At 48.7% G+C, this 24160-nt stretch overlaps 1 protein-coding gene across 1 annotated transcript in view; it reads left to right on the top strand.

The window, feature by feature from the left end:
* The window catches only part of LOC122364590, an 81646-nt gene extending 58707 nt beyond the window's left edge, over positions 1–22939 (top strand). Inside the window, exons 2-4 of the mRNA XM_043335144.1 lie at positions 14021–14287; positions 15530–15617; positions 22578–22939. Coding sequence (XP_043191079.1) covers positions 14021–14287; positions 15530–15617; positions 22578–22740 — 518 coding nt within the window. The 3' untranslated portion in view covers positions 22741–22939. The remainder of the gene's footprint in view (positions 1–14020; positions 14288–15529; positions 15618–22577) is intronic.
* The last annotated feature ends 1221 nt before the right edge of the window (positions 22940–24160 follow it).

The raw sequence follows: 24160 nt of genomic DNA on the forward strand, positions 1-24160 counted from the left end.
GACGATCGGCGGCGGGTGCCTCTCATTTCCGGATTGGCAGCTTATTTATTTTGATAAACAGAGGCGAATGAAGGTGTTGATTTTCGGTAAATAAAGACAGTTTTCAATGCGCTTACACAAATGCACCGCGTTTGACGCAATGCGCCACATTTGTCACGATGTGCCATTTTTGTCGCAAATCGCACAACTTTGTCAAATATGGTCCGACAAACGTGCAATTCGGTGGAAGGATGCATGACAAAACGACAATTACGCAAACGACTTTTGTCGTAATGCGCCACATTTGTCACAAAGCGACATTTCCACCAAATACGATTAAGAATAATGGAATGACACGAGTAGTAGCAGAGTTTGGAACTTTTTTTTTAGTTTATCAGCTTATCTGATAGTCTGTGACCTCACATGACCCAGTGATAGTGGTAGGTGCAGTGGTAGCGGTAGTGGTAGTGGTAGTAGTAGTAGTAGTGGTAGGAGTAGCGGTAGGGGTAGTGGTAGCAGTAGAGGTAGTGGTAGGGTTAGTAGTAGGGGAAGTGGTAGGGGTAGTGGTAGGGTAGTAGTAGGGTAGTGGTAGGGGTAGTGGTAGTGGTAGTGGTAGGGGTAGTAGTAGTGGTAGGGGTAGAAGTAGGGGTAGTGGTAGGGGTAGTAGTAGGGTAGTGGTAGGGGTAGTGGTAGTGGTAGGGGTAGTGGTAGGGGTAGTGGTAGTGGTAGTGGTAGGGGTAGTAGTAGTTGTAGGGGTAGAAGTAGGGGTAGTGGTAGGGGTAGGGGTACTGGTAGGGGTAGTGGTAGGGGTAGTGGTAGAGGTAGTGGTAGAGGTAGTGGTAGGGGTAGTGGTAGGGGTAGGGGTAGTGGTAGGGGTAGTGGTAGGGGTAGTGGTAGGAGTAGTGGTATGGGTAGAAGTAGTAGAAGTGTGGTACAGGCCGATCCAATGTGACGTGGTGACCTATACGACCTGGCCTCACCGAAGGTGACCTAGCCTGACCCAGTGTGACCAGGGATGACCATCTTGACCTGACTTGACCCCGTACGACCCAAAGTTCATCCAACTAAGCCCTCAAAATATTTTTATGTTCAAAATTTTCCTCTGCACGTTTCCGTCCATATCTCTGCTTCCAGACGACAGACCGATTTAAATCAAACACCATTCGAAAGCATATTGGCTGCTACCGCATTTTCTGGCTACGCCGCGAAGCAAGTGGCGCAGCCGCTTGTCTATATTACTATTTGAGGAGGGCGTAGTTTCTGTCTATTACGAAGGTCGCGACATGGTGCTACGTAGCGCGGGTTACAGATCACACCGTTGCACCTACCGCGCTGAAATTTGCGCAAGTTATAGAACAAGGATGGACAACGTGCCTTTGAGCGGTCTCGGCTCGATCGGATCGATAGCGAGCGCGTGGCGCGTGCCCAAAAAGTGCAAATTCGCGTCATAGACTTTACATGTATAAATCGGCTGGCAAAAACGGGCGAAAATGGCTAAATTTGCCCGACACGGGTCCGTTCCCCGTGCAATATCTCGGTAGCCGTGCGCCCGATCGGCACGGGGAAAACAGCATCGTGTAGAGAATCGAACGGGCAATCGAATAGTGTGCGGTGCAGGGGTGGCACGCGCCACGTGCAAGTGTGAGGGCAATTTCATTTCAAAAAGTGCCATTTTAAACGGATTTTGGAATTTATATTAATTTCAGGTGATCGTCAGACGGAATGAGTTGAAACAGCGCCTATTAGCAATAAAAATGTACCGTCTCTCATGGAAAAATTGTGAAAAGCTAATTGATCAAAAACAATGTGGAAAAAATCGCTGAATTAAAATGGTATTTGTCCATAATGTGCCACTAAAAAGATACACGGGATTTGCTGCTTAACCTGATACGCTTGACAATTGAAAATGCTATCATTAGAAAGAGCATTCAATTCTCTCCAAGATCCAATCATCACGTTTGCATGACAAGCAACAGTATTCTTTAAAATATAAATGTTTTAAACCTCTGCAAAACGATTTTTAGCGAAAATTATCTACGCCTTTCATTTGTCTTAAAACTACGCACCTCAATTATAAAGCACATTTGACAGATTCTGAAGTGGAAAGCATGCTTATCAGACACGGGCACCTCGATGCGGTGGATATTTTTTCCACAAACCAAAACGTTTAGCCGTCAAAAAGCAATCGACCGAAATGGATAGATAACCCAACCGACACAAGAACAGCCGAACACCCGCCGATCGAAAATATCCCTTTTCGCGTTGCGGAGCACGCGGGTCACCCTAGTTTTAACTGTTTAAAGACTTCCTTTTTTGTAAGCAGCTGGGTTTTAATGATGTTGTATGAGCGAAGGGGTTACATATTATTTAGAAGCTTATTCCTTTCAAATATTCTATCCTTTCGATTTCTTTCTTTTTTGAAAGGACGCGTGTATATCACACCACGGTGAGATTTACATAATGCATCGCACTGTAGTGTAAACCTCACCCGGGTGTGATTTACACAATACACTACTCCTGTGTATATCACACCACGCGGAGTGTGATTTACACAGTGGGCCGGCAATGCGTAAATCACACCGGGGTGTGATATACACAATATGCTCCTAGTGTGTAAATCACACCCGGGTGTCAGACCACGCAGCACCTGGGTGTGATTTACACAGTAGGCCCGGCAAATGCGTAAATCACACCGTGGTGTGATATACACAATGTGCTCCTAGTGTGTAAATCACACCTGGGTGTCAAACCACGCAGCACCTGGGTGTGATTTACACAGTAGGCCTAGCCAATGTGTAAATCTCACCAGGGTGTGATATACACTGTGTGCTCGGTAGTGGGTAAATCACACCTGGGTGTCAAACCACGCAGTACCTGGGTGAGATTTACACAGTAGGCACGGTAACAAGACACTTAACCAAACCTTAGACCTGACCTGACCTAACCTAACCTAACCTAACCTAACCTAACCTAACCTAACCTAACCTAACCTAACCTAACCTAACCTAACCTGACCTACTGATTTTTGCCTACCCGTGGATGAGGAAGAAGGTACTCGCATGAAGAGATTGCAAGCAATGGTAAGTCAAATATTTTTAGGTTAAGTGATTGTGCATCAGGCTTCAGGCCTTCGGCCTGAAGCCAGATACACAACCACTTAACCTAAAAATATTTGACTTACCATTGCCTGTAATCTCTCCTAAGGCATTGCCTTCGGCACTGCACCGCTTCGCCACGAGCATTCAGACGTCGCTTTCCATATTGTATTGGTGCTTTTAAACTTGTCGGTCGGCAGCGAACCCACCGCTACCAAGGAAAAGCGAAAATGCGGGAAAAAGCGCCCGCACCGACGGGACTCGAACCCGCTACTTCCGTATCATGGTGCAAGCACCTTCACCACTAGGCCAGGCGGTCAGCTGATTCCGAGAGAGAGGACGCCCGGAATCCCGCCGGAATATTCGTAGTGCTTAGTCTGATCTGACCAATGGGCGAGCAGAGTCACTGCTCTGACCAATGGACATTCAGCGTTGCTATGACGTCACATCGTGGTGAGATATACACACAGCTGCCCTCTCTGTGTATTCCTCACCCGGGTGTGATTTACACTACGTAGTAGATTTTGTGTATATCACACCGGGGTGGGTGTGATTTACACAAATGGCCGGTATTGTGTAAATCTCACCGTGGTGTGATATACACGGTCCCTTTTTGAAATTATCGCTATCGTTATCGCGATATCGAAATGACCGATTTGGTTATCGTGTTATCGTTATCGAAGTTGCCGACCTCAAAAAAGGTTATCGAATTATCGTTATCGAAGTCTGAGTCAGTTTGCGAAGGTTCACCACTGCAGGACGGTCAGTTTCAAAGGGATTGTTGTTGGCGAGCAGCCAAACTATAGCGTATCGACTAATGACATCGGCTTCAGCCGCCTCCTTTGTGGTTCGCAGCAGAGGCCGAATGATCGGCTTAATTGACCTCGCGCAGTCCAATCCTGGGCGGACAAACGGATGTCAGAGTGGGCCGGCAGCGTTCCGGCAGGACGTCCAACTTTGGCTGGCACCCGGGAATCAGTGAGGCGGAGCTGTGTAGGCTCGAGAATCCTCTGACTTGGACTCTGGTGGTAAATCCCCAACTTCATCAAAGTAAGAGATGCACTGAAATGTAGCTGTTGGCCGGAACAGGGCACTGGAATGAGCTCCTTTCTAGATTTCGTGAATTTGACTTTTTAAGTCGGGTCAGGAACACGCTGGGTCCAGGGCAATGTCGGAGGCGTAAAGGAGTGTAGGAGACAGCTGCGGGCGCTCGTGGCTCCAAAATCTAACCGCCGCCAGGAGGGTAGTATGTAGGTACCGGGGATGGTAACACGTCGGGGCGCCAGGGCCGTTTTTACGCCCTTTCCAACTCGGCGCCCGAGCCGGGAGCCCTGAACCTCGTATCAACACGCAGTAACCGACACGCTAAACATGACCTTATTCACGTCAGTCAAGTCATTGATTATTTGACAAACAAGTTTTAATATTATATTTAAACCTCGCCAGCCGAGGGAAAGGCGGATGCCATATTACGCATGCCGCTTTTGCCGCGATTTGACGTTTTTGATCGGTTTTTGTCGCCCCCCACCACCAATACTGAACAGTTGACGCCTCCCCGCTTTAGGCTTCATCATGCAAATACTCGTAGCGATAAATCTCTAGCTCCATGTGTTAGATAGACATCGCCGTGTTATTATTTCCGTCCACGATTATTTGCGCTTGTCGGGCACGTAATTTCACGGCGATGAGTTATCGCTGGAACGCGGGTCACCGAACACCACTCATCAATATAAGTTGTGTTGGCATGGCAACCGCACCACTGCGCAAGGCACCTCGGTACTGGGCTGAAAAAAAACAAGATCGCCGAATCCTGGATTTTTTTAATGAAAAAGAAAGTGGTTGAATAGCGCACTATGGTGGTTTTACACACCCACTGCAGACTGCGGGGATGTTGCGGCCCCGCTGCAGAGGTCGGCCGCAGAGACCACAGGGGCGACTGCTAGCCCCATTCAGCACCCGGCCCCTCTCACTTCCCACCTGATGGGGCCGAGTGCACTGCTGCGCGCCTGGGACAAAGAGGCGGCGCCTGCCTGGGCGCGCGCCGGCACCTATTTTCCGAGCGACTGAGCCGAGACGGCGCCCGCTCCTCCCCCGTCCCCCCGCCCGGCTCGGTTCCGCCCCCGCCCGCCCCCGCCCGCCCCCGCCCGGCCCCGCCCGGCTCCTGCCTGATAAAGACATCCAAAAATACTTTGGCCTATTGAAGATAAATTCACAGACATCCGGTGGTATGAACCAAGATTCTTACATATAAACGGCCTGAGCAGTTGACATTGCGGAATAAACGGCAAATTGAATGTATCATGTATCATGTATTACAACAATCACGAATGCCGGTTGGCCCTGGTGATGTTAAATCTGGTTCACACATCATGCACACATCAGTATCGCACATACACACAAGTACATACACACAAGTACATACCTACTCACATTACTACTGATTTTAGATTGATTCATTCTGCATTACTCATGAGCAATTTCAATTACAATCACGTTTACGCCGAATTTACATGTGTTTGAACGTTTTTCCGAAAATCTTCCACAGATTCGGCTTCCATCATGCTGGGCAAAAGTTGGTTCCACTCTCTTATGGTTTTTGGGAAAAACGAGTTATGGTACTGAAGTAATCTCGACGGAAGTCTCTCTATCTTTTTAGGGTGATCACTCCGTGATATATAGCTAGGTTCACATATAATTCTACTAACATCTACTTTCATGTTGCCATGGTGTAATTTGTACAGTAAGCATAATCTCGCCTCTCTACGTCGGCTTTCTAGGGATACCCATCCTATTGTGGCCAGCATGTCAGTAACACTGCTATGTCGGTCGTAGTCATTAAGTATAAATCTAGCAGCACGCCTTTGAACCATTTCCAGCTCATGCTTCATGCCCTCTCCCCATGGGTCCCAAACAGAGCTGGCATAGTCTAGATGTGGCCTAACAAGGGACAAATACATGATTTCCTTTACAGCCTGTGGGCAATCCTTGAAATTTCGCTTAATAAATCGTAGCATCTGATTCGCTTTACCAGTGACATGTTGTACATGATTTTGCCAGGTACATTTATTCGATTCGATTCCCCTACCTAGTAGTAGGGGAGACCGGGTCAATTGTAGCATTTTTTTTTTGCATTTTATCGTCTGGTGCAAACACGTTTGCAGTTATAAGCTCTCTCTTTTATTTTCAGAAACTATTATTTTTTCTTTTAAATGCAATAAAAGAGTTCCGAAATAACATCTTTTTCGGGTCAAAATTGTGGTCCGAAAAAGTTAGTTCAGCTGTTATAATTCACCCCAGATACGGGGTCAAAAGTAACACCACCCGGGGACAATTGTACCATGTTATAACTAATATGGTTACAGCAACACATTTTTTTCCAAAATCTTTGCTTTAACAAACGTGTTGAGCACTTGTTCATCTTCCTGCAGACTGGAACAGAACGGTTCTTCTCAGGAAAAAATCTTAAAACCTCACACTTATCCGGGGGTTAGATGGACCTCTTCTCCCTCGGTTTTTCGCAAATAAATCGCGTAAAAAGCTGCCGATTTGGCACAAAACTTATAGTTCTCTTAATTCTAGCAATATTTTATCTATACCTTGAAAATTTAATGACCTTGACCTAATGGCCTCTGATTTATAACCTGTTATATTTGACCCCTGCAAGAATGTTACAATGGTCCCCGTCGCGCCGTGATATATTTTAACTCGCGCACCGACGGGGGTCTGCGCCAACTTAGAACCGACGGGGGGGGGGGGGCGGATGACCCTGAGATCTCGAGAACGAAGCAAGATAGCAACAAGTGATAAACGGCATGGGATACGCACGGACAAGGTCTACAATTTTTACCAAGGTCATTTTCAGGTCAGGTCAAAGATGACGTCACGGGGGTCAAAAAAGTCAAAATGGCGGCGCTAGATATGGAGAGTTTTTCTCGAATAACTTTCGATTTAGTCAAGATAGGAGCATCATCGTGATCCTCTCGTCAATCCGCATCGAATGATATATATGTTGACCTCGAAAGGTCAAGGTCAAAGGTTGACCTCAGGTCACGTGACCTCGAGGTCATCATGTATATTATTCGATGCGCCTTGACGAGCTGAACACAATGACCATCCGCGCGGCTGTATCTTGTTCCTGTACGGAGTTATTGGCAAAAAACCTTTGGTGACCTTTGATGACGTTACATGACCTTACAGCTGCCCAACAGCAAAACAGACCTCAAGGTAGTAAGGGTTGATCGTATATGAAGCCATGTATGGTTTATGGGGCCATTCCGACCCGTTTTAATGGTAAAAACAGGGAGTTGATTTTCCCTCATTGACTTATAATGGGGAGGTCGAGAAATTGACCTGACCTTAGGTCATCGATATCAAAATTCCGAGATATTCAAGTTGTAGCTACTAATGACCTTATAAAATCCTGCGACTTTCAAAGGCCGCCGACATCTACTGTAGCTCTGGCACGGTGACAAAGTTGAAAAAAGTGACTTGAGGTTAGGTTATTCAAAGTGACCTGGTGACCTGACCTTAAAAGTTAGAAGGTTCAAACTTGCACACCATGTGTAAAATTGATAAGAGAATAGTCGTACCAAATTTCGCGGCGCTACGCGCTACGCGTTTTCCCGCTATCTACGAAAAACCTCAGGGGGGGGGGGGGGGCGGATATCCATCCCCCCGTCGGTGCGCGGGTAAACCCTCACCGGACCTATTGGTTTTCTACATACGCGCCGGCCGAGGGGGGGGGGGGGCGGGGACGACCCCCCTCGCCGTTTCGCCCCTGGTGGAGCTAGCGCGTCGCAAAAAAACGAGCGTGTGCGCCGTTACGAGACGCATAGATTGGTACCCGATTTTAAGGTCCTAGGTCAACTAGTGACCTCTGAGATCAGGTCAAGTGCCCCAAGGTACGGTTCAGTTTTTGGTGAATAACTTAGCAAAAAACGGCCGCAAAGCCGCGATTTTGGCAGTATCGTGTTCGCCTCGCTCAGGCGCGTCGAGCCGTCAAATGATCTACTTTTTGTTCGGGTCAGGTCAACTTAGGGTGTTGACCTCAGGTCAAGGCCAGGTCAGCACCTCCAGGTCACGAAGTTGGTCGGAAGAGGTCATATCACATATCATTCGATTCGGCAGGTGTTCCTGAGTCCATTGGTGGCCTTCCCGACTCGGTAGCCCTATTTGATCGGGAGTTACTGACGAAAAACTAATATGACTTTGATGACGTCATAAATGACGTCACGCAAGGTCAACATTGCAAAAGTGATGCATCTAACCTTGCAAGGAGTGCATCAAATCACGATTCTGTGTCTGTGTGCTTGCGATAGTTGAAGATCGTTCCCGGCGCCAGAATAGCAGTTTTCATTTTTCCCCATTGACTTATAATGGTGAGGTCACGAAAATGACCTGACCTCATATGACCTTTAGGAAAAATCCGAGATATACAAGTTGTGAGACTCATAATGGATACTAGATCCTGCAAGTTTCATTTCCTTGTGACATCTCCTCTGGCAGTGAGGGCGTTGCGAAGTTGCGACATCTGAAGACCATGCAGAGGTTCACTTATGACGTCATAGGCCAGTGACCTGGCCTGACCCAAAAATGCGGTCGGTGTCAAAAGATCCGGCTTGAATCAAAGGTCAGGTATTCCAAGTTTCAGCTCTCTATCGCCAGCGTGTTCGGAGCTATCGCGAAGAAACCCTATGGGGGGGGCACCCGCCCCCCCCCCTCTCGGCCGGCGAGGGTTAACCCGCGCCCTGGTGGGGTCTGTTTATAACGCGACCTGGTGGGGGGGGGCTATTTTTTGCCCCCCCCCCCCTCGTATCTCCGAAACTACTGGACGGATCCGCAAAATTCAAACGGCGTTCGAAAGGCCTGTCAAATTTGTAAAGAGGAACCAAATTTTATTGACCTCGGGGTCACCGATGACGTCACAGGTCAGGTCAAAGATGAAATGTTTCACCGTTCACGGGTCTTCTAGGGAATGCGCTATAACACCAAGGAAAACGCATTTTATCGAGAATCAGCGATAGGGCGTCAGTTGCCTAGTAGATATGTTGCTATAAGAGGTCACTGACAATGCCAGGTCAGGTCACAGGTCAGGTCACCAAGGGTCACAGGTCAGGTCACATGAACCCAACTTTACTAAGGTTGTGTGATGCATGTTTTATGGCCAATTTTTCATTTTCAACTCAATGGTGTTGGTTATAAGACTATCAGGTACGGCTTAGGTCACTTTCTGGTGAAGGTCAGGTCAAGGTCAGGTCAAGGTCAGGCCAAAAAAGGTCAAATTTTAAAGTTGATAGTTTTGCATAAAATGGGTATTGATTCGATGCAGCTCGTCACGGGGAGTCTAATGGTGGTCTTTGTTTTGCGCTACGGGGTCTAGAATTGCTAAAAATTAAGTTTGAAAATTTGACGTCATCAACTTTGAACAGTTTTTTCGCTATAACTTCGCCAAAAAAGAGGTATCAATCTAAAATTTGGTATGTGGATGGAAAGCGGTAAGGACTATCACATATATTCCGGTTTTTGCGAAATTCAAAAAACTTTTCGACTTTTTCTTTTTCGGATTTTTCGACTATTATATTCAAAAAATCTATTTTTTTATATTTGGGGATCAAAATCATAAAATTTAAAAATCCGAGATAGCAGTTTTGTAGCCCTGTCAATTCTACAGCTTTTATGTCTTTATCATTTTTCTGTATTTGCAAAGCTATAGGCCTGACAGCTCTTCCCGCGAAACCCTTTTTTGGGTCGAAAACGGCAGAACATGACGTCACTCTGACGTCATGTCCGGCCAACCTATCATAGCCTTTGGAAAAATTTTTGGTCACAATGTTTACAATTGATGTCCGGGAGGGTACTGAAAGTTTGGTGACGATCGGCGCAGCGGTTCTGGAGATATATCGAAAAGTCTGGAGGGGGGGGGGGCAAAAATAGCCCCCCCCCCCCACCAGGTCGCGGGTTAATGTTTGAAAATATCGTTTCGCTAAAAAGATATTGCTCTTTTGGCGTTCAGCTTTCACCGGACCTAAAAAAAAAACATGTCTATGATTACAAAGATGGCCGGGACAGCACGTTGAATAAAAAAAAATGTGTTCAAAAAACGCAATTTTTAAAGAAGGTCATCGAAGGATTTTGATAGGAACTACTTTTATCAGCTCACCGTCAGCTTTCGAATGGTATATTTCGTTTCTTCTGAGCATGAAATGACCTTCCGACGAACCGTGCAGTCTCCTCTATACGAGTAGAAGTGCGGCAGACTGTTCGACTTCCCACAGCAGCCGACCGGGGCAGCTCTTTGGGGCAGGGACATTACGGTGCGATCACCACTGCAGTGGTGCAGAAGGACACCACTGCAGAGCCATCGGCCGAGCGGGTTGGGCGGCGCGATCACCGCTGCCGCGCCGTTTCCGCCATCAGCGGCGCCCATTTCCGGGCCGAGTTCCACTCGATTTGTGCTGCCACCTCGTCAGCGGCAGCCGGTCGCTGCGCGCGCCAAATCCCAGCGACAGCGGCCGATCGCCGCTGTCCAAACGGCGGAACGGGCGGCGACGGCCGTAATCGCATCACTCCGGGCGGCGGCGGGGGCGGCGGCGGCGGAAAACGGGCCACGAGTGGATGGCGAGGGCGGGGGGCGTCAGAAAGGACGGCCGGAACGCCGGCGGAGAGGGCGACAGAGAGAAAAACACACAGAGTAATAACACACAAACACTCACAAAAGCACACAGGTTAAGGAGAGAGAGAGGGAGAGAGAGAGAGAGAGAGAGAGAGAGAGAGAGAGAGAGAGAGAGAGAGAGAGAGAGAGAGAGAGAGAGAGAGAGAGAGAGAGAGAGAGAGAGAGAGAGAGAGAGAGAGAGAGAGAGAGAGAGAGAGAGAGAGAGAGAGAGAGAGCATGGCATGATAAAAGGAATGCAACCAAACCTCGGTAGAATAAGGCCGAGCGGTGACGGCAGCGTCAAGCGTGGCTCAGTGATAAGGGAGGGACTCTGTTGGCCGCCCAGGTTTCTGAGGCCAATGACTCCGCGGCGGATCTGCAGTGGTTTGAGTGCGCTGCCATATCGCCCTCGATACTGCGGACCGTTTCAGCGATGGGCCGGTATCGCTGGGACCGTGAGCCGTGCCCGCTGTCCGGTACTGATGGTGAGCCATACCGAGGGACCGCTGTCCGAGCTGCGCCCGGTAACGGTGCAGTCGCGCCGTGAGTCGGGGCCGTCCCCCTCCCCGTCGCGCTGCCCTGATCGGAATTCTGCCGCCGCGCCCAAACCGATCGAGGAAATTAAAAGCCGAGCTGGGGATCGAGAGGCGCCGAGCCGGATCCCACAGAGAACGGCGGCCACTGATCCTGGAGAGAACGGCGGCCGCTGATCCGAGAGCCTGCTGGACTGCAGGGGTCACTGGTCCAAGGGCACTGTTCCACTGACCTGCAGGCCAGTTGGACTGGCCGGCCGGTCGTGGCGATCGCTGCAGGCCGGAGGCGGTGATCGCTGGAGGCAGGTCACGGCGGCCGTCCGGAGGCGGCAGGCTCGATAGGGTCTGTCTGGTGTCCTACACTGGCGCAGCTGATGGTGTGTGTGCTGGCAGCGCCGAAAACCCAGCGATAGGCGACAGGGAGTCGTAGCGGCGGATGGCGGCTGCTCCCTGGCAGCTTCCGGCCCGCCAAGCCCTCGGCGGCCTCGGAGCGAAAACCAATAAGAAACTGGACAACGACGTCGCGGAAAACTGAACGGACCCGCGGATATGACATGCACGGACTTTTATTAAATCTGGATGCCCTCATCAGTAGTCGGCTGAGGGCAGATGCATAATTTCAGTGGAGTACCTTTCCGGGGCAGAGGGCACGGCACAGCGGCGCCGGGGCGGCCGGCGGGGCGTTCGGCAGCGGGCCAGTCGGGATAGGGTCGCGGGATGCTGCCGACTGCCGGAGACTGGTCAGGCGGTCAGTCAGTCACTGGTCAGCCGCAGACAGACAGTCGTGGGCGTAGGAACCTCACGAAAAGTGTGTGTGTGTGGGGGGGGGGGGGGGGCAGCGAAACTTCAATGGCACTTTGTGGGAGCCCAGAATACCTATCCTTATGAATAATTTGTTTTGCAGTTTTGTGCTCATCTCACCTTGCTGAATCATTTCCTACTTAACCTTCCAGGCGGTGGGGGACATTTTTTTGCCCCCCCCCCCCTTCAGTGTTTTCGATACATCTCGAGAACCGCTGCGCCGATCGTCACCAAACTATCGGTACCCTCCCGTGAACAGCTATTGCACATTGTGACAAAAAAAATCCAAAGGCTATGATAGGTTGGACGCTAATGACGTCACAGTGACGTCATTTCTGCCATTTTCGACCCAAAAAAGGTTTCGCGAGAAAAGCTGTCAGGCCTACAGCTTTAGCGATACAGAAAATGTTTCAGACATAAAAGGTGTATGATTTAAAGGGCTATAAAACTGCCATCTCAGATTTTTGAAATGTTTGAACTTTGGCCCCCAAAAATAAAAAATAGGTTTTTTGAATATAATAGCCGAAAAATCCAATTTTTTTTTTTAATTTCGAAAAAAACCGGAAGATAAGTGATAGTCTCTACCGCCTTCCATCTACATACCAAATTTGAGATCGATACCTCTTTTTTGGCCAAGTTATAGCGAAAAAACTGTTCAAAATTGATAACGTCAAATTTTCAAACTCAGTTTTTAGCAATTCTAGACCTCGTAGCGCAAAACAAAGACCACCATTAGACTCCCCGTGACGAGCGGCATCGAATCAATACCCATTTTAGGCAAAAATATCAACTTTGAAATTTGACCTTTTTTTACCTGACCTTGACCTGACCTCCACCAGAAAGTGACCTAAACCGTACCTGATGGTCTTATAACCAACACCATTGAGTTGGAAATAAAAACTGGCCATAAAACATGCATCGCAAAACCTTAGTAAAGTTGGGCTCATGTGGTGACCCTTGGTGACCTCTGGTGACCTGACCTGTGACCTGACCTGGTATGACCAGTGACCTCTAATAGCAACATATGTACTAGACAACTGACGCCCTATCGCTGATTTTCGACAAAATGCGTTTTACTCGGTGTTATAGCGCTTTCCCTAGAAGCCCCGTGAACGGTGAAACATTTTATCTTTGACCTGACCTGTGACGTCATCGGTGACCCTGAGGTCAATGAAATTTGGTTTACTTTGACAAATTTGACTGGGCTATCGAACACCGTTTGAATTTTCCGGATCCGTTAAGTAGTTTCGGAGATACGGGGGGGGGCAAAAAATGCCCCCCCCCCCCCCCCACCGCGCGGAAGGTGGCCGGGAGGCCCACCGCCTGCCGGTTTAAGTTTTGTATTCAAATATAAAAAAGATTTTACTTAAAAATGTGGCTGAAAAGTGGGGGTCATGCCCCCCCCCCCTGTTACTTTCCTTCGCCTATGCAGACAGTCGCATACCTAGGTATGTAGGTAGTATGTAGGTACTGCGTAATGTGCGGTTACAGGTGACAGTCCTTCGCTGACCGCGGCGCCGCCTGGCCTCCAGTGCTCCACCAAACAAGAGGCAGCGATTTTCTGACCAGGTCCGGGCGGGTCCGCCTGTTCACTCGCGTCAGCCAGCATACCGTGGCGTCAGCCTTCCAAAGGCCTGAGGACTCCTGAAGGCCACAGCCGCGCCACCATCAGTTCCTTTGTGCCCACGGCCACGGAATATATTCCACGGAATTCCGTGCCACAGCTCTGTGCCTTCAGCTCCGCCCATAGCTTGGCACTCAGTTGGGGGGGGTTACTGACGCCGGTAGGTAATGGTCCCATATTTGTGCATTGACCACGTCACCACAACTGATGAACTTTTCAGTGAATATTTACATAGCACAGCCCTGATGTGCTTATTCACACTGAACCGCCACGGGCACGGGAGGATAAATAAGCACCATGCGGCGTCACCTGCATCCCGCTCGGCTCTCCGTTTCAGAGAACATCAGCAGCTCGTCGCACGGCTACGACAAACTCACCACCTGCGACGAACGCCATATCGGAGCCGTCCAGCTCGGCTCTGACCACCGCCATGTTGGAGCAGGCCAGCTGGGCTCAGATGGCCGCCCTATTGGACTGACCGAGCTCGGCTCGGCAGCCGCTGCTCCGTCCCGGCTCCCGCCCCCGGCCCCACCCCCGGCGGCAGCGCGACACTCGGCCAATGACGCCACCCCCGACTCAGAGGACTTCAGTCTCACTGACGACGGTAAGATGAGTTCAGTCTCATTGTCTCATTGAGCCGGTATCTATAATTCTTTAGGTAATGATATCAGATGGTAGATGATAGATCTAAATCATCATCAGATTCGGCTAGGGGGAGGCGGCGGGGAATTTTGCGGCTGACATAGCTACCATAGCTGCAATATTATCATAGTTAGTTTTGGAAAAATTACTGTTACTAAACGGCATATACCTACAAGGCACTAAAATATTTAATAAGTGAGATGATATATCGAACATAGGATTGCACGGTGTATGTACAGCCCTCAGCAGACTGCGTGGTAGGCATTCTTTATTCGACAAAACCGATAATAACTCAAAGGCTATGCTATCAGTCGGTCAGAACTCACTGCAAATAGATGCGCCATGCTCCACTCCTTCGATTAGGTCTATCACTTAACAAGATAAACGCCTTGTGTGGCAACAAAATGCAAAAGTTTGTTTTGGGGGCAAATATAAACTTTTGGGTTTTGATGCCGAACTAGATGGAAAATGAATACGGCGATGATGTCAATTTAAGGTGCGAAGTCTCGCGCGTCTTGCTGTCACGATTTCCGAATGACCAATAGCATAGTATTCGCGTTATGCTCGTTTTTGTCGAAAAAAAAATACCTACCACGCAGTTTGCAGAGGGCTGTACACTGTACAGCCCACCGCTAAAGTAATGTAGGGTTTTACCAATCTCAACGGTTGGCTTTGACTGACGATTGTTTAATGCGGAGTGATCGAAAAGAAGATGTCCATAGCTAAAGTTGCAGCTGCAAGGGTGAAGATACATATATGTAAGCTACATTCAAAGTTTCATTGTAGTCTGGCTAATCGTTCCTAAGCTTCAGAAGCAGATCATACCCATGACTGAAACCCCACATTACTTCTGCTGTGGACTGTGCCTCACTGCTGGCGCGGTGTCGGTGCTCTATTACCTCCATATAACTAAGCAGTCTTACTGCTCTGTCAAATAAATACCTACGCAATTGATAAATTTTACAATCAATCCATCAATTTTCTTCTTCAGTGTTAAATTAAGTTCGTACCATTCCTTGCACGGTTTAGTGTTTGATTCGACATGATTGAAATCATTTCAAGTAGGTACCTATTTGAACGTTGTTATGTTGAGTTATTACCTATGTGGTTTTGCCTAAGCCTTCATTTGTCTTACCTTCAGCACTGATATCATCCTATTATTGATCTGACTATAATGCTTTGATGGAATATTTTATCATTGCAGAAGATGACCGCACATGTATCGTCTGTGACCTGACCTTCGTCACAAGAACACACCTTCGATACCACCAGAAGAAGAAGCGCCATTACGGGTGAGTTAACGGTATGGGGTCGGTTAAGTCATAGGGGAGACCAGGGAAAAGCGGACAGTGCAGACACAGTAATGTTTGTTTCTTCGCCGACGCTTCATTTTCAAACTCGGAAAGATTCTTCCTATGTCAACATGATCCTTATTAACCCGCGAGTTGCTAGGGGGGGGCGTTAAACGCCCCCACTTTTTTCGCCGGGCCATAGCATAAAAACGGCGCGCCGCAGGCGCGCCAAATTTTGGGTAGCTGTAGGGAATTGATTGAAGTTTATTGTGACAAAGTTTCAAAAAAATCAGTCGGAAAATTTTTGAGATATCGAGGTTTTAGTGACGTCATGATTTCTGAGTTTTCGACCAAAAACGGCATATGTTCAAAAAATCATATAAAATCACAGAATAAACATACAGACATGGCGTAAACGCCATTAGACTGCCAATACCATGATCAATCAAATGGCTATCTTCGATTATTGATTATCGTTCCGCATTGTCCATAATCTTGAACTGAATCTTGGCAATTTTTCGTGACTACTTCACGACCATGATACATGAATTTATTAAATTGAACTTTTTGAGCCAAACACATGGGCGCCGCCACCGGGGGGGACGGGGGGACGCGTCCCCCCCACTCTCAGAATGGAAGGGGGACGTCCCCCCCAAACTCATTACGGAGCGAGCGAAGCGAGCGTAGTCTTTCGTAGGTTAACGGAAATTTCTGAGTATGCCGTGGTCACGCTTTTGCTAAGCTTATATCTCAGCAACCACTTGACCGATTTACATGCGGTAATTTTTGTAGGGTAGCACTAGATTCATTCCTTCTAACGAGCATCGGACTATTCCCGATGCATGTGAGTGACCCCATATGCACGTGCCACGTGAAAAACGAAGAGGTGTCAGTTTTGTAACAATTTCAATATCTCGGCAACTACTGGGCCGATTGCGCTGAAAGTTGACATGTAGGTAGGTATACCCACTAGGCAATGCATATCCATGTGCCACAGTTGGGGTGCTGCTGCACGTGCGCACATGCAGGGGTCGATTCCAGATCTCGAGAACGGCTGAACCGATTGTGCTGAAATCTGATACATGGTTAGGGACCGGTTAGTAGGGTATCGTGCAAAAGTCAGTTGGGACCCATTTTGCACGTGCGCACGTGCAGGGTGCCGCTTCCAGATCTCGAGAACGGATTGGCCGATTGCGCTCAAATTTGGCACATCGTTAGGGAACGGTTAGAAGGGTGCAGTGCACAAGTTAGTTGGAGGTATCCCCTCGCAATTTCGCACGTGCAAGGCCCACCTCACCCTCTCGCTCGCTCCGTTGGTCGCCCCAAAAGGCGTTTTACTGGTTGTTATCCTACTCGAAATTTGATTAGGCCCTTCGGTCCAATGAGACCATTTCAGAGCCGCAAGTATGAAAGAATTAGTGGGAGACATTGGTCGGGGCAGCCACCCCAGTGAGCCACTTGGGATGAACCCGACCATTTGAACAGGCAGCCCAGCCCACTGGCACTCACTGCACCCGGCAAAGGACTATAGCTCCAGTGGAGCCATTCCCGCATGGGATAGAGTTGCCCGTCCAGCCCGGAGCAGGGGGTTGCGGCGTGGAGGAGAAGGATTTGACTGTCCTGAGGATGGAAGAGATGGAACGGCCGGTGCCGAATCTGAGAGGGTCCAGGAGGTTTAGATACTCAGTATATGGGGTGTGGGCCTACATGCATTGGTCTGACCTCTGCCACCTCGGCCAACAAAATCTCCAGCTCTTATCCGACCTGTTATCGCGGAACTGCCGATTTTTGATATCGTGATCAACGTGTGTCGTATAACACGACTGGCCGAACACGGGCTTATATATTTCGTCTAACCAGCCAAGAACATGACTTTACACCAATCCGACCTCGAAGTCAAAATCCGAACATTTTCGAAGACTTCAACTCCGACTCTGGCCAAAACTGGCCAAAACAGTCAACTCCGACTGATTCCGGCTCCGACCCCACACTTCTGCAGTCACGCTACACTAAATTTCCAGCTTCTAAGAAATAAGCTATACGGTTGACAGGACCACAAAAGTTTGAGGCGACTTCACTACTTGACTTGTTTTCCTGACCTAAGGTTTTCTGGTATCAAGCTTGTTACACGGGCTGCAAAATTAGTATTTTGGAGCAGTTTTGCCTAATGTTTTTTTTTGCCAATTTTCGCGGCGCTTCGCGCCGATTCGTGCACCAACCAAAAAGAGAGATTTGTGACTATACAAAGCCCCCTCCCCCACGCGGGTATGCAATATGCATTACCTATGCAATATGCTTTATCGATCCTATTAGTGGCATACATCAGCAATTATACCGTGATAGAACACGAGGCTTTGCCGTGTCAAACTGAATCGGACATCAGATGTGTATATAGGTAGGTACTCGGTGGGAATGCGGTCTATAGCCATTACTTTAAGGAAATACCTACCTAAACTACTTTCCTCAAACCAGTTGTTTTGACACAGTTGTATGCGTTTTTAAACTTAAAATGGTCAGGAAATCATGAATATTTGCAAAAAGATTTTATATTTATTTTTACATCACTATTTTCCATCTTTCGTAGAGGCTAAATAGGTACAGGTGTACTTACCTATATTGCAGCGGAAGCTGATTACGCGTTGACCAAGCATAGTACGTAGTTCAAACCAGCTGAATGCTGATTGGCTAGCATTTTTCCGTAAGGGAATGGATTCCTCGGTAAGAGAATGACAAAGTGTAATCTATGGGAATGACTTCAGTCTTCAAACCTAAAATCGATACCGATATATTTGGCTAGGGTAATCGTTGGGCCATAAAAGCTCCTGATTTGTTCTCATCTCAGCTCAAGCTACAAAACTGTTACTTCAGTTCAAAACCCTATGTTAAAAGTGGCACATTTGTTTTAAACGTTGAATGCATCCGACCGAAAAAGCCACGGTAAGAATGTCTACTTTTGGGTTTTCAGTCGGTCGGTCCGTCCCCCCCAGTCAAAAATCCGTGGCGGCGCCCCTGGCCAAACACGTACACATTTTTTTAGCCAAACACGTACACATATGATAAAATGAATGTCACCATCGTGTTCTACGCCCCAAATTACCTATAAAACATGTGTCACAGGCTGCGAATATCAGTTTTGATTTTCGGGGATATGTCCCTACCCGGTTGACCTGACCTTGACCCTGACCTATGCTTGACTGACCCCTACATGGAGCTGACACTCTTGTAGGCCTTATAAGATGGATTGTGCACCGTTTTGACAGAGTTTATGGCGAGAGGCGCCCATTGCGAAGTCCTGAAGTCCATGCTACTGAAAGCCCGATTTCAGGTGTTTGACCTGACCTTGACCCGACCTGTGACCTCAAAATTCAACTTTAAAGTACTCATCTGAAGCGTCTCGTCGCGCTCTTTCGTTTGCCGCCTCGTGCGTTTCGCTGCGCCTATTGGTTCTCGAGTTATCGGCTGGGGGCGTTTAACGCCCCCCCCCCCCCAGCAAACGGTGGGTGGCGAAATACCCCAGCAACTGCCGGGTTAAAGTGACCATCCCACCTTAGCATTAGTTCTGAGTTGAGATAGCCAAATTGGTGGCCATGGCCTGCAAATACCGGTTTGGACACTCACAACATCGAAAAATGCTTTAATTCGGAGATATGGAATTTCAAACTTGCAGTTTTCGGATTCTGAGGGGCTAATGCAGGCCCCTTAGATTTTTTGACGTCAGCGGAGATCCAACGATTCTTAAATATTTTACTAAAACGTTTGGCAGCACGCGGTGGTATATGCTGCTTTGCGCGCAACAATTGCCGCACTTTTAAATAAAGTCGCTAGGAACAGCCGAGATCCGAAAAATTAAACAAAAGTAAAAGTCTAATATCTTGAAAACCGGTGAATATTGTTCGATGAAATTTGGTAGATACCTATTCGTTTCGCTCTTTCGTAACCGAGAGACATCACTTTCATACCAATTCATTAACTTTTTTGAAGGTTGGAGGGTCCCTAGGTAGTGTGCCAGCTTTCCTGGACCATATGGAGTTAATGACCCGGATAAGGAGAACTGGATTTTTAGAACTTATCCATACCTTCAAAACTCATGGAAACGTCTTAAATTCATCAAATTTGAGTACCCCAGTGCGAAATTCGCCCCGACGGGTTGTCGGTCGTACCCCAACCACATTTCACACCACTATGAACAATAAATGCACACACTAAAATCGCTATTACCGATAGGCTCATCCAATCAAGCTTCGATAAGCCCGTTTATCATCATCTCCTGCGGTTTCGAACACGCCTGTTAGGTGGCTTCCTACTTTGTGGTGCGGTGGTGGTGCGTCGGGCCGCGCGCTCTGACTTCGGCCAAGAAAAATGCGTCTGCTGATCATTGTCATTTCTGCCACTTTCGTGTGGTGCAAGATGGGTTCATAACTTAAGAGACGGCTGTTTCATATCAATTATTTTACATAAAATCATATTTCAAACCATAAATTAATGTTCGACAGTCAAATTAAAGAAACGATACCAATACAGGCTTACAGTTTAAGTTCGACATTGTCTTGTCTACGATTAGACAGCTGATAACTCATTCCCGTACGTCGTAGCTATATAATGACCTTTGCTTATTGTCACATGTGCGCCGCATTCGCGATTGCTGCCGACGCCTGTTTGCAGGTCAGCCCACTACAGTTGTTATACATATCGAAAAACCGATAAACTTTTAGGCGAAAAAGCACTATTCCATGCCCATTTTTGATTTTTTTGCGATATTAGGTAAAAACAGAAGCTTCTTATCCTAGGAAAAATAAAATGGGAAATCATTGGAAGGTGGCACACTCCCTTTAAATTGCCTTTCATTCCAACTTCGTGTTGACTCTAAAGGCGTTCACATGTAGGAGATCATTGGCAAAATTTTCTACCTTATTCATGCTGGCCACTTTGCCCTAAACCCCGGGGCAAAGTGGACACCGGCGATGTCTTTACCCTGACATAAGAAACAGAATAGGTGCCTCATGCGCGACTGGAGATGTTGATGGTAATAAGGTTTAAAAGAGGATGGATGTTTATTTTTGTTATCTTCCCACCTGCAGCTAAACAATGCAACGATGCATTCGTAGAAAAACAACAACATTGCATTGCATTTTTGATAGCTCAATGTAACCGAGACGTGGCCTAACTAAACGCCTGACGATACATTTAACCATCAATAACGTTTCTTGTCCAAATGGAAACAATTTATGGCCAATTGGGGGTTGGCTACTTTACCCCGTCCACTTTGCCCCGCGCCCCCGCGTATGTCGTCCAAGACAAAAATATTCCAGCTCAGCTGTTAATGGGGCTTAAAATTGGCAGAAGCACGGTCACCATGCAATTCATGAAAAAAACGCTTCAATAGAATTCCAAACAGTTATGGAATAAAATAACATTTCAAAAATATAAAGATAGTAAGACACCTGGGACGAAATAGGTACTTATTCGTGTAACTATCACAGAACAACGGCGACGGGCCGGGGACGCCGGCGTGGCTCATTTGAACGACCTCGAAGAGAACTATAATTTCACCGTTCCATGCTTCTATCCTCAGGCTACTGAAATCCTTCTCCTCCACGCCGCAACCCCCCTCCGGGCTGGACAGGCAACTTTATCTCATGCGGGCTGCTCCCTTGGAGCGGCACCGCTGCTCCCGAGGGAGCGCACCCCGTAGCCGGGTGCAGTGAGTGCCTTGGGGCTGGGTGGCCTGTCCTCTTGACGGGCTCAGCCCCGGCGACTCACTAGGGTGCCTGCCCAGACCAATGTCTCCCCCTAATTCCTATCATCCTTCCGGCTCTGAAATGGTCTAATTGGACCGAAAGGGCCTAACCCCCCCAAAAAAAACTATAATTGGCAACCAATAACTGGAGTTGACACCTGTTGGAGTTGGAGTTGACCTCAGTGTGTGGTATTTCTCGGACCAGAGGCGAGCCCTTCCACCGCCGCGGACTATACTGAAGGGCTGACGCGGGGTGACCGAACCCCCGACCAGTTCCGGTCGAAGGGTAACGGTGCACCCGACAAGGTCACACAGCAGGATCAGTGTGCCAGTCACACACCTTGGGGTCACTTTGTGCCGGTCACACACCTTGGGGTGACTTTGTGCCGGTCACAGGGGTGACTGGAGGATGGCATGATTCAGGAGCTGGATGAAAATAGTTTGTAGTGCTCCGAACAATGTCAAGTTATTCATAGTGGAAACTGCATTTTTACAGTTAGCTTATAAGTGACAAACACTCGCCCCGGTCACTTGCTGTGGCAAATGTAACATTTTTTATTCATGAACCAGAAGCAAACGCGGACAAAGTGTTCAGAGACTAGGCATTAGGCCGAATCACGCGCCTTATTGCGCTCCGTCCACTCAGTCAAAAGCTGATGCCCGTTTGTGAGCGGAGGGGTGCTCAATTTATCGGCGGCTCTGCTGAGGTCTTAGAAGTGAGTTGTAAAAAAGCTAACAGAGGAAACCAGGGCGCATGCTTTTGATAATGATATATTCGGGCCAAATCACGCGATTTAGTCCTCCCCCGGCAGGTGTTCTGTCTGTGAGGACGTGTGTTCCTCCGGCAGGTGTTCTGTCTGTGAGGACGTGTGTTCCTCCGGCAGGTGTTCTGTCTGTGAGGACTGAGTACCCCCGGCAGGTGCTCTGTCTGTGAGGACTGAGTTCCCCCGGCAGGTGCTCTCTCTGTGAGGACGTGTGTTCCTCCCCCGGCAGGTGCTCTGTCTGTGAGGACATGTGTTCCTCCCCCGGCAGGTGCTCTGTCTGTGAGGACGTGTGTTCCTCCCCCGGCAGGTGCTCTGTCTGTGAGGACTGAGTTCCCCCGGCAGGTGCTCTCTCTGTGAGGACGTGTGTTCCTCCCCCGGCAGGTGTTCTGTCTGTGAGGACGTGTGTTCCTCCCCCGGCAGGTGCCCTCTCTGTGAGGACGTGTGTTCCTCCCCCGGCAGGTGTTCTGTCTGCGAGGACGTGTTCTGCACGCGGATCGCGCTCGAGTACCACAAGGAGGAGGCCGACCACTGGACCGCCTCGGATGACGAGGACGAGTTCATGAACCAGCCGGACGAGCAGGCCATGGAGAGCGAGGACGACGAGCAGCTGCTCTTCTACTAAACGGCTGCTCTCTTCTACCGGTCTGCTGGGGTCAGAGGCGGCGGCAGGGAGGGCGGCTCCTCCGCTACTGGCGTGGTAACTAGCTCCTCTTCTGCTGACGTGGTGACCAGCTCGTCTTCTACTGACGCTGCGGCGACACGGCGGCTACTCTTCTACTGACGTGACGGAGTCCCACAGGGGCCGGCGGTTTCCTGCGGTTGGCCGGGGGAGGGACGGGGGGAACAGGGGAGGGTGCCGGTGTCTGCTATAATGGGAGAACAGGGGAGGACATCGACAAGGCACACTGAAAACAATTCAACCCGCGTACAGCGAGTAAAACCCGCTGCTGGCGGGTACACCTACCCACCACCTAATTTGACACTCTACCAGCGGGTGCGTTTACCCGCACATCGCAGGCTGTCAACCCGAGTATATTGTGTACCTAACCCGCATAGGATGGGGACTCAACCCACACACAGAAGGCAACCTACCCGTTCGCAGCGGGTACACAATCCGCACATGGCGTATTACCTGCGATGCGTGGGTTGGGAACTCGCTTTCTGCGAGTACAAATATCCGCTGGTAGGGTGTCAAAATCAGCTGGAGGGTAAAGTACCCTCCAGTGGCGGCGTTCAAGGAGGAAAACGCCGCCATCGCCGGGATTCGAACCCGATATCTTTGATATTACAAACCGATGCGCTACCAACTGCGCCACAGGCGACCTGACGCAAAGCGACTGAAATGTCGGTGTATATCAGATTAAAATGAAGAACTGACGGCGGACTCAATACAGAAAGTAAAAAGGCTTATCTTAGACAATTGACATGAATCCGCCTATAGTGTTTTAAATATTAAGGAATAGTTTGGACAAATATTTCATTTGCATCGGGAAAGATTTATTTATCCAGGCTTATTTTTACCAATAAAATGTGCTAAGAGCGGTCTGCAAACTTCACCACAATGCGCCAGATTCGCGGACTGCAGAATATTCTGCTGAGCGTTCCAGCGAAATATTCTGCCGGCCAAGACGTGACGTCATCCAAACAATGATTCAAACGTCCCAAGCCCGTTAAGTACCCTCCTAACTCACAGAACGCAGCCCCACAGCTGTTACAGTTACGATTACAATTGCCTTGCACATCTCTACCCCTGCACAAGGCCTGCACAAGCACGCAGCCGAGCCGAAAAGCGACTATTGTGGCGCGTCACATTTCAACACTCGTTTGAGCGTCGAAGTCAAAAGTATTAATTTCAAAACCAATGCCGTGCATCAGTGGGATATCTGCCATGACACATGCGTGATCAAGGCAACCTGCGTATAGCATGTCACCTATACCTTGGCGCAGCGAGTTACACGATGCAAAACCTGCGTGATGCGCTTACTCCGTGGGCGCGAGTAACGCCTGCGGCCACAACCCGCTGCGGACGAGTGATTGACCCC

This window comes from Amphibalanus amphitrite, unplaced genomic scaffold, assembly GCF_019059575.1.
Source record: "Amphibalanus amphitrite isolate SeventyFive unplaced genomic scaffold, NRLGWU_Aamphi_draft 000685F_arrow, whole genome shotgun sequence".
Classification (NCBI taxonomy): domain Eukaryota; kingdom Metazoa; phylum Arthropoda; class Thecostraca; order Balanomorpha; family Balanidae; genus Amphibalanus; species Amphibalanus amphitrite.